Here is a 10035-nt window from a genome sequence, read left to right on the forward strand (position 1 = left end):
AGCCCTGATCTTCCAAATATATGTGGCTTTACGTTTCTTTGGTGAGACAAGGACAGAATGTGAAGGGTTTTTTATCAGAAATCTACTATTGTACAAGGAGAAGAAGCAGAAGTACAGAAGTTAAGTACATAAAGATAGCGGGGAGAGTTTCTTGGAAATCTCCTCCCTATTCTGCGGTAATAAAACAGAAGAAAACATAGTCTGTATTTGTCAAGGACAAACAATATCAAACTGATCTAATTTCCTTCATTAGTGTGACTGGCCTGCTGTGTAAGCGAACAGCAGTGAATGTAATTTAAAGTTTCGAAAGGTTTTTGTGCTGTTCTGCTATGCAGCTGCTGTAAACAATTCCAGGAAATGTGATCTAGATTAAATCACAATTGTAGAGTTGTAGAACTGGCTGAAACACTCTACTAAGCAGTAGCCATCAGGTTATCAAAGTGAGAGGGCATAGACTGGGATCTGAGCAGAGTTTATTCTGGTGCTTTTGCTCAGTGTGTTCATGAATGAGTTGTACGTCAGGAGAAAGCACTGTATTATAAAATATGTGTCTAATGCCAAGTTTTAAGATCATCTCAGTGAGTTGGATTGTTCATAATCAACAGGATGAATTTCAACAAAGAGAAGCACCTTTCCACTCATACTACTACTGTTGAATTTTCTTTTGATGATTCTACTGATGATTAGATCATCTTCTAGTGATGCTGAAATGTAGCATACAGGCTGCTTGTTAATTACAGTTGTAGGACTTGGCGTAAATACATTGAAACAGTGTAAACATGGTGGTATGACTTAGATACAGCCTCTGAACCACATTCCAACTGCCTAAAACCGGTGTGGGCTGAAAGCTTTTCCGGTTCCAGTGGAATTACTTGTATTTACTTGTAGCTTGACTGTTGCCTGAGACCAAATAATGGGTGACCTTGTAAATCAAATACATCTGTGATTTAAATAAATACATTTACCCCTTTCTTAGAATGTAGGACTCGAACATGTTCCTGTGGATTCTTGGATTTTGGACGATGATGACTATTCCATGAAAACGTCCTTAAACTTTTGTGAGTAAATTACATACTGGATTTCATCTTTTTGTCTCCAAGAGGGTTTGTTTATATTAAGTATGTATTTAGATTGCATTCATTCGTCTGTGTACAGGAGCTTCCCACACGTTAATTTTGCTAGTTTTGTCGCTTTAAAATTCATCTGTTGCTTCAGGTATGCAGGTCTTCGGTGAGATGTCTTAAATTGCTCTTACTTGCGTATATGTAATTACTGCGTAATTTACCACATAGTAAGAGAATTCTTGAATTATTTTTAAAGAAGAAAGAAGCATGTTGACCTAGGCGTTATTTGGAATCCTCATGTAAACATAGCTGATTTTTTTTTTTTTTACTAAGCCTTTCTGAACAGAAATAGATTAATTACTTGCAAACAGGAATGTACTTGGTGTATTAGCTTTAATGAGCCAGCAGAGCAATTTGGGACAGGTTGGGAAATCACCTGTTTCCTATTCCTTCAGAGTGCCTGGGTAGCCTGAAAAAGAGGCAGGGAGCTCCATGCCTCAATTTGCTCTGCCAGATTTATTTAATTTAAGCCTCCTAGAAGAAGAAAATGGATAGGCATTGTGCATGTCTCAGATTTTACTTAAAAACTCCCAGAAAGGGTGACTGAACTGCCTGATCTTCCTGCGTGTTCCTTCTCGACCCTTCCTGCAAAGGAAGAGCGATTGCAGACAGTCCGCTTATTTGGCCACGATGAGGCATCTTCATTCAAGAGGCTGAAGGGAACGGTGTCTTTACCGGCTTCAGCCAGCTGGCTTAGTCTCTCTGGATATTAAATATAGACTAAATTTTGTCAAAACATGTATGGAATTCTGTGTGTTACCTTTCCAGATGTCTAATAGATACACAAGTAGGCATGGCATGAAGGTCACCTTGGCTTTAGTCGAGCACAACTTTGTTCTTTCCCATGGAAAGACTGCAGCCCAAATGGAGGGGCTGTTCTATACTGAGCATCTCATCCAGGTAATGTTTTTAGGATGAGTTTTTATTTTAACATGGGAGATAGATAGATAGATTTATAAAATGTCTGAGCTTTAGGTGTATTCAGAGAAGGTAAAGCTCCTTTTATATGTAGCGTGTGCCGTTCAGCTTCCTCATTTGAGAACAAGGTTTAGGAGCAGAAAGAATACAGAAAAATTCACAGATTGGTGAGTGTGACAGCTCAAAGCCGCTGTCAAGAGTGTTTGCAGAAGAAACTTGTTTTTGTCAAAAATCATGAACATTAGTTCTCCTGCTCCTTCTTGCAATGTGTTCTGCGCCATTCTCACTCTTTGCTGGAGTTCAGCTACAATTCAATAAATTGCAGGAAGAATATTCTCCCATTTATTCTAATTGAGCTTTTTATACATTGGGTAAGAATCATGGTAACAGTGAGGTATAGCACTTACGAAAGGATAAGACATAAACATTTTTATTACTTTAGAACCAAAACTTCACTTATCACAAGGAACTTAGCATAAAAATCGATGCTGCTAGTAAACGAACCTTTACAGATAACAGAAAAAAAGCTCTAAATCATCACAGTCCTCTCCAATCTATATTCTACAGGTCATCTAGTCTTGCTCTATGCTTGAAGCAGGGCCAGCTGCGCAGTTAAATTAATTTGCTTGGCATCTTTGTGTCTTGTTCAATGCTGAGCGCCTCCAAGGGTGGACATCTCACAGCCTGAGTAACCAGTTCAATACGTGCTGCCGGCCTATCATTACATTGCCGTAATTCCCCGCAGCCTCCAAGGCAGGCTGCTTTCCGCTCCGAGTGTTTTCCTTCCGTTGTTATCTGCAGAAGAGGCTGCACCAATCCATTTTTAGACCCTTATGCTCCACTCAGAATGCAAGGAATGAAGTGACTGTATTTCCAGCTTGTGCTTTAAAAGAACCCAAACCTCTACAAGTGGCAGAGTCAGGAGCGGCTATGGAAGTGTTAGAAATATGCGGAATGTCAAAACCAGATTATTACCATTTCCTCTGCTTAGACAGCGGATGACTTAAGGTGGGTGCCAGTCTTTCAGTCAGTGCAGAAATTCACCTGCATCCTCACTCTAAGAAATTGTACTTCTGCCTGATGATTTACCATACAAGCCGGTAGATTTACCGACTCAAAGGAAGAGGTCTGTTGTAGCTGCAGGTCTAAGTAGACCTTCAAAGAATTGTAGAAAGTGTCAAAGAGACAGTTTAACTAACAGTCTATGAAAAGATCCTTTCCTATGACACTATAGGATTAGGATTTTTGACTGGAAATCAGAGTGCTTTCTTTTCTGAAGAGAAGGATTGGTTTGCCCCTTATGAACGCAGAGAAGGATTGTTACGGGTCCATGCATTGCGTCTCCATGGCAAGGTTTTGGTAGCAGGGGGGCTGCAGTGGTGGCTTCTGTGAGAAGATGCCAGAAGTTTCCCCTGTGTCCAATACAGCCAGTGCCAGCCAGCTCCAAGACAGACCTGCTGCTGGCCAAGGCCGAGGAATCAGCAAGGGTGGTAGCGTCTCTGGGGTAACATAGTTAAGAAGGTGGAAATGTTGCTGCACAGCAGCAGCTAGAGGAGAGGAGTGAGAATGTGTGAGAGAAACAATTCTGCTGACACCAAGGGCAGTGAAGAATGACGGGGAGGAGGTGCTCTGGGCACCAGAGCAGAGATTCCCCTGCAGCCCATGGGGCAGGCTGTCCCCTTGCAGCCCATGGAGGTCCATGGTGGAGCAGATAACCACTTGTGGCCAATGGAGGGCCCCACACCAGAGCAGATGGATGCCCAAAGGAGGCTGTGACCCTGTGGGAAGCCTACACTGGAGCAGGTTCCTGGCAGGACCTGTGGTCCCATGGAGAGAGGAGCCCACGCTGGAGGTTTGCTGGCAGGACTTGCCACCCCCTGGGGACCCACGCTGGAGGGAGGGGTGAGGGGAAGGTGTTTTAAGATTATTTTTTTTATATATTTCCCATTACCCTAATTTGATTTGATTGGTAATAAATTAAATTAATTTTCCCAAGTCGAGTCTGTTTTGCCCATGACAGTAACTACTGAGGGATCTCCCCATCCTTGTCTCGACCCACAAGACTTTTTCTCTCCCTTCTCCAGCTGAGAAGGTAGAGTGTTAGAGCAGCCTGGGTCCAGCCACCACAGGGTACCCCAGTCACTGGCCTTCTGCCCGTGCTTTTAATGGGAGCCCCTGGAGCGAAAGCAGCCCCCCAGAAACATGGGGCACCTTGCACTTGCAGCTGGTACAGGTCAGGAGAGTCAAAAGAGGGCTGTTTTTTGCACTCTGGCATGACTGCAGGTGCCTTCTTGTGCCCAATACCCTCTTTTACCAACTCTGTTTCTTTTTAAAGCCATACAGACTTTGCCTATTATTCTAGGTAGCAACTACTAGTCATATTCTTTTAATAGGGGGTACTGTAGTTGTCCTCAGTTACCCTCTCCTAGTTTCTTTTTACAAGAACACAGCACCACCTTTCTTGCACTCCAAGTTAGAGTGTAACACTTCTGAGACTGAACTATGAGCAGTTACAGAGAGTGACTCTGTCAGTATCTACTTTCTGGGTTATGACCTATTTATCTCTACCTGCCCAGAAGTAGCTTTACGTTATGTCTCATTAATTTAACTGAACACTGAATCTCCTTAAATATCCTTCATATGTTTTTCACTATTTTAGAAATAATTAGCTCATACCTACTTTACGGAACGATCTGGGCAATAATCATAAAAATTGATGTTTATGCAGAAGTAACTAAGACAATGAAACACACAATGGAAGGAAGGGCCAAGTTTTTCATTTGGAGAAAGCAACTGTTTGTCACAAGTTTAAATCAAGCTTTACTTATTAAAGTATTTAGCTGAACAAAACATGAAAAGACATGAAAGACTATGAGACTTACGTTAGTTTTGCTTCTGTATCCGCAAAATGAGTGTAACAAATATACTTAGATTCACAATTTGATACGTAACTCAAGTGAAGAAATGAAAATACACACTCTGTCCCACTTCACCATGCTGCTTCTCCCATGTGACTAGCCTCAATTTTTTCTTATAAAGATTAATCTATAAATATATCTGGCTTCCCTTCACTGTAATACAATGTAATTCTTTCATCCCCTAACCCACACAGGCTAATACCTACCTGTAAAAGCTAAAAAAAGGCATGGGGAAAATCAAAATGCAATCCACACGAATTGTTTGGCGCTCACAGAGCTTCCAAAATCAGGAGAAACGCAACTTCACAAGAGACAACAGCTCCATTTTACACATATTCAAGATGACTTTTTCCACACATTCTTTAGTACCTCTGATACATAAGCAGACAACCCCATTCAAAGAACTATGCTTTGGTTTTAGTGTGTTTAAAAATTGTTCATGTATTTAGCAGCTTTGCAGTATGACATTTGTAAATACAACAGGATGCAAAGTAAGTTTGAAGCGTATTTTATTGATTTCAAGCAACTGCCACTTCCCAACATCCTCCACCCGAGTTACAGTTTTACACATACTGTAGAAGATCGGTCTATCTCCAGTAGTATCACAGACGGGTCTGCCTTCTGTGTACGGATCAATATACACATAAAGGTTCTTCACAGGTTTAATGCCACTTACCCTATGTATGGAGATAAAGTATTATTAAAAAGGTTTTAAAGGAATCGTTATATTCTATCAAAAACTCTTAAACAGTTTTTAATTTTTAAATTATAGTAGTATACACCAAGGTAATAAAACCACATTCTAACTGCATAGGGCCGGTATCTTGTTTGTTCTGAATGCCTGGCAAACCAAGTATATTAAACGTGAAGCTCCTTGTCACCATGAGGGCGAAGGAAACAGAAGTTAGCACAGTAGATTTAGCCAAACTTTCTGTACGTAGGACCTCAGGTGAAGATACAAATTACATCTTCATGTACAGGAGGAAAAGATAAATTATCCTCCCTCTTAGATCAGCTGAGAAATAGTTTAACAAGAAAACTCTGTTGCACAGCTGTTCTGTTTGCCACCAGCTGCAGGCACAGGAGTTCAGCTGGCTGCAGCAGCACTAGCAGCTACTCTGCTCTCCTCAGGGACCACAGGCTTCTGGGACAGGCACTGCCTACAGCTGGAGTGGTTCCTTAACAGTGTCTCAAAGTCCTCAATTCCTGAAGCTTTTGAAGCCAGAACTAAAGACTTTCTATTGTTGCCAACAACAAGTACCAGCTGAAGCCGATACTGGATGGAGGACTGAAATACATGTTTTGAATAACCCCTGTCAGCTAGTCTCTCTATCAACAATAAAGTTTGACAGATTTAAAATAAATAATGAACCTGCTGAAGTCAAGGAAAAAAGTGCATCATCTGCTTGAATATTTACTAGTTAAAACACAAGCATTTTAACCAGATATAAAGGCAGATTTTTTCCTAAATTTCATAGGTTTTGTACTGATCATTCAATCATTTTAAGAAAATTGCATTTAAACAGTATTGCTTATTTACCTACATTAAACCACAATAACAAAACCTCTTCAACCAGAAATTAAGCAAACACATCTATGTAACGAGTTCTGATACATTAAGTATGCTTCAGGAATTATGACTACTGCAGCAGTCTTAATCAATTCTAAATAGGAATGCTGGAAACCAAAAGATTAAGACAGAACTACACGAAGAGTATTTTTCGTATCTTTTATAGGACAGAAACCTTTGTTCATGTCTTCTGGGAGCCATCATCTTCTTTTGAGCTGCACCTACAACACAAAGAACAAGTAAACGAGCAACTTTATGCTTCTCCAGAATAGCTTAAAACAGTTCTGTAGGCATTAAGGGGCATCTTTTCTACTGCTTTGCTTCTGTATCACCAACTCATTTCATTGGTTTATACTCCTACTTCAAGAATAAAGTACAAAGCAACAGAAAGAATAAGCTATTACTACATCTGTGTAAAATTGCCCTCAGAAGTGCTGCCTATGCTGTAATAGTGCAAGTTACTTTCTGTACTTAACTAGCAAGCAACTAGGATTTCATTAAACATGAAAGCTAGTTTTTTTTAAATCTCCTGGTATGGACAAGATACCTTCATATGTGGAAATAAGGAGAGATTATTTTTTATTAAGACTTTGACAATATAAATTGAGAAGAGACAGGCTGAAGGTCCCAAATAAGCATACAAAACCACCCATCTCCTGCTCGTTTTCGTAGTTAGTTCATTACATCTCCTCGGTGGGGTATTCCCCACCAGCAGAATGACTGCTTTGTGTCATTTTTCCATTCTTGAGTGCACTAGAGTGCATGAGTGTTGCCATTATGTACCTAGATGGATACAAAAACCCTTCTTAGTTCAAAGAAGTATTATAAAGTACGTGAAACCAGTGGGGGTTTCACAGCTTTTCAGAATATATTAATAAAAATGAAAGATGAACTTCTTAATTCAGTCAGAGAGAACATTAAAACAGCAGTATGGACCTGCAAAGTTTTGATTCTGGTTTCCTCACACTGTATAACCAACTCAAATGTTTCAAGCTGTTCTAACTTGTTGCTAAATGTTTATCTACACATGCTGTCAGAAATAACCTTGTTAGGAAGGTGAAGTTGGTGTCTCAGCAAATCAGACCCATGGAGTAGGCGTTGAGTGGCCTGTGACTCGCTTTCCTTTTTCTCTTTCAGCACCATCAAAAGGAAAAGTGAGAAAAACAGCACAAACATTAGTTAAAGCCTGAATTTAATCCCACGTCCTACAGGAATAATTTCATTACAATGAAAGCAGACAGACATTATCTGTAGGGCTTTTTGCTTTGTTTTTGTTTAAGCAGTGATAATTATATCTCTAATTAACATAGCCTATAGCTCTCCCAAAGATCATAATGTTTAATAATCCCTTTAATTAAACAATTAATAGGAAATGCAGGGGCGGTTCTTACAAATTACCTGATTTACCATCACTGAAGACAGATTCTTTTAAAAATGGCTACAAATGCCTTGTTCACAAAAGACTTTATTATCTAATGATGCATACTGAAAACATACAGAAATCTGCATGGTCCACTTTACATGCAGCAGAACAATCTTCACTTTACAATAAGTAAGTGTCAACTGTTTTATGCAAGAGACAACACTTTAAAGTCACATTTCTTAAAGAAAAGCTTCATTTACAAAAGAAATAAAAGGTAAAGAAGCAATTACCGCTTTTAAAAAGCAGCTGCTTTGTTCAAGAGTGGAAGGTTTATGCCTGTATTGAAAGACAACATGATCACAAATAATGAAAACAATGAACAAATGAAACACTTTTAGCATAAAGCAGTACACTTTCAAAATGACATACAAATAGTTAAAAATCTCATTATGTTGTCTAGCTATCCTTTAGATATAAGGTCTTTCGAATGAGATCCCAACATATGTAATTACTAAATGAAAACTCTTCTGTAAGTATTGGTTCTATGTCATAGTGAATTGTATTTAACAAAATGTATACAAAGTCTATAGCAAGTTGATTAAAAAAATTAAAGTAATAAGAAACAGTACACTGAAGGCGCTCTATCCATCAAGTGCGCACTCTCAAAATTTTAAATGTGATGAACAGAACAGAAGTTGTAACTATGTCACGGTTGCAATGCCAGAAAAGAAAACAAGATCATTTATCAAACATGCAGGGAATTCTGCCACAACGCTATTGTCTCTCATTTGTCAGTTGTTCCAGTAAAATAACAGCTTAAACACCGGTGATGTTGATGGGTTAGCTTACCTTCAGTGTACTGAAAGTTGTACACAACCTGCTTTAAAAGAGGAGACCATCCCTGCGGGCAGGCTCAAGAAGGAACAGACCCCCTTCGGCACTGACTACACCAAGGGCATGCTGCTGTGGCCTGCACACACACACCTAGGAAAATGTGAATATAAACAGCATTTATGCTGGCCATTTTTTAAAGACAAAAATGAAGCCAAGTCTGCTAAAAACAAATCAACCACCCAGTATTACTGCTCTTTTTTTTTTTCTTTCCTTTTTTTTTTTTATAACAGATGCTTTTTCTTTTTATAATATATACGAACTGCAACCATATACATTAGCATTTGTACTTCTGTGCAGTCTTGGCAATTAAAACAGTTCTACAGTGAAAATTTTCACATAAGACACAAAACAGAATTACTCTAACATTTCTAAAAGAAATATCAGCCTTGATGTTAATTCAAATGTATCATTTCTTCCTCAACTTTGCAGGGGAAATATTTATGTTTATATACATTAATAACTGCTGTGAAATTTCTTCAGTCTTTGTATCTTAATTACTCAAACCCTTTGAACTTCTTCATCTGGTTTAAATTTTTTCCTGGATGAAGGCGTGCTGCAGAGCCTGGTTGATGCTAATCCGTTTAGCTGGGTCTAACATTAGAATCTGGTCCAACAAGTCCTTTAGCTGGTGTACTTTTTTACGCTGGTCTTCAGGGAGTCGTTGGCACCCAATCAAGTCTGCTAACAGGTCCTTGGTTGGATTAATGGTGCTCATAACAGTAACTTTCTCCTACAAACACAAAAAGGGCAACCTTGTAGAACAGAAGTAACGCGCAAAACCCCTATCCCTTTTACAGAGCTTCAGCAGCAAATTTTCTACGGGCTTCTCTTGTATCTGACCAGCAATGCCCTTCGTCATCGTACGGCCTAATAAATCCTCATGCAGGCAAAGGAAAAGAGTGGAAATAACGCTGCCGGGGTAGGCCAGGCCACGTCTTTCACCAGCGGCAGGCACACACGTGAACCTAACATCCCAGTTAACTGAGAACATCCAAATTCCACACGGAAAGCTCCCATATCTGACACCTAATTCTGTGATTCTTGATAAATATACTATGTTAAACTGATACAGAAAGTAATAGTGACCTCCTACAACATAAGCATATCATACTGAAGTTGGACATACATCTCTAAAATGAAGCCAGAAATTCTTTTATTAGTAATTTAAGGATAGATTACATGGAGATACCTGTAGACATACCAAGATTAAACTTAGATTTCCCTTAAACACGTTCCTAAATTGTAGGG

The 10035-nt window shown here is 39.4% G+C and overlaps 1 protein-coding gene across 1 annotated transcript in view; it reads right to left on the reverse strand.

Annotated features, from left to right (window-relative positions):
- Nucleotides 1-8978: 8978 nt before the first annotated feature.
- Nucleotides 8979-10035, reverse strand: part of PRPF4B (pre-mRNA processing factor 4B) — a 22185-nt gene continuing 21128 nt past the window's right edge. Inside the window, exon 15 of the mRNA XM_009885243.1 lies at nt 8979-9517. Coding sequence (XP_009883545.1) covers nt 9314-9517 — 204 coding nt within the window. The 3' untranslated portion in view covers nt 8979-9313. The remainder of the gene's footprint in view (nt 9518-10035) is intronic.

The sequence above is a fragment of the Charadrius vociferus genome, unplaced genomic scaffold (assembly GCF_000708025.1).
Source record: "Charadrius vociferus isolate BGI_N301 unplaced genomic scaffold, ASM70802v2 scaffold565, whole genome shotgun sequence".
Lineage (NCBI taxonomy): Eukaryota > Metazoa > Chordata > Aves > Charadriiformes > Charadriidae > Charadrius > Charadrius vociferus.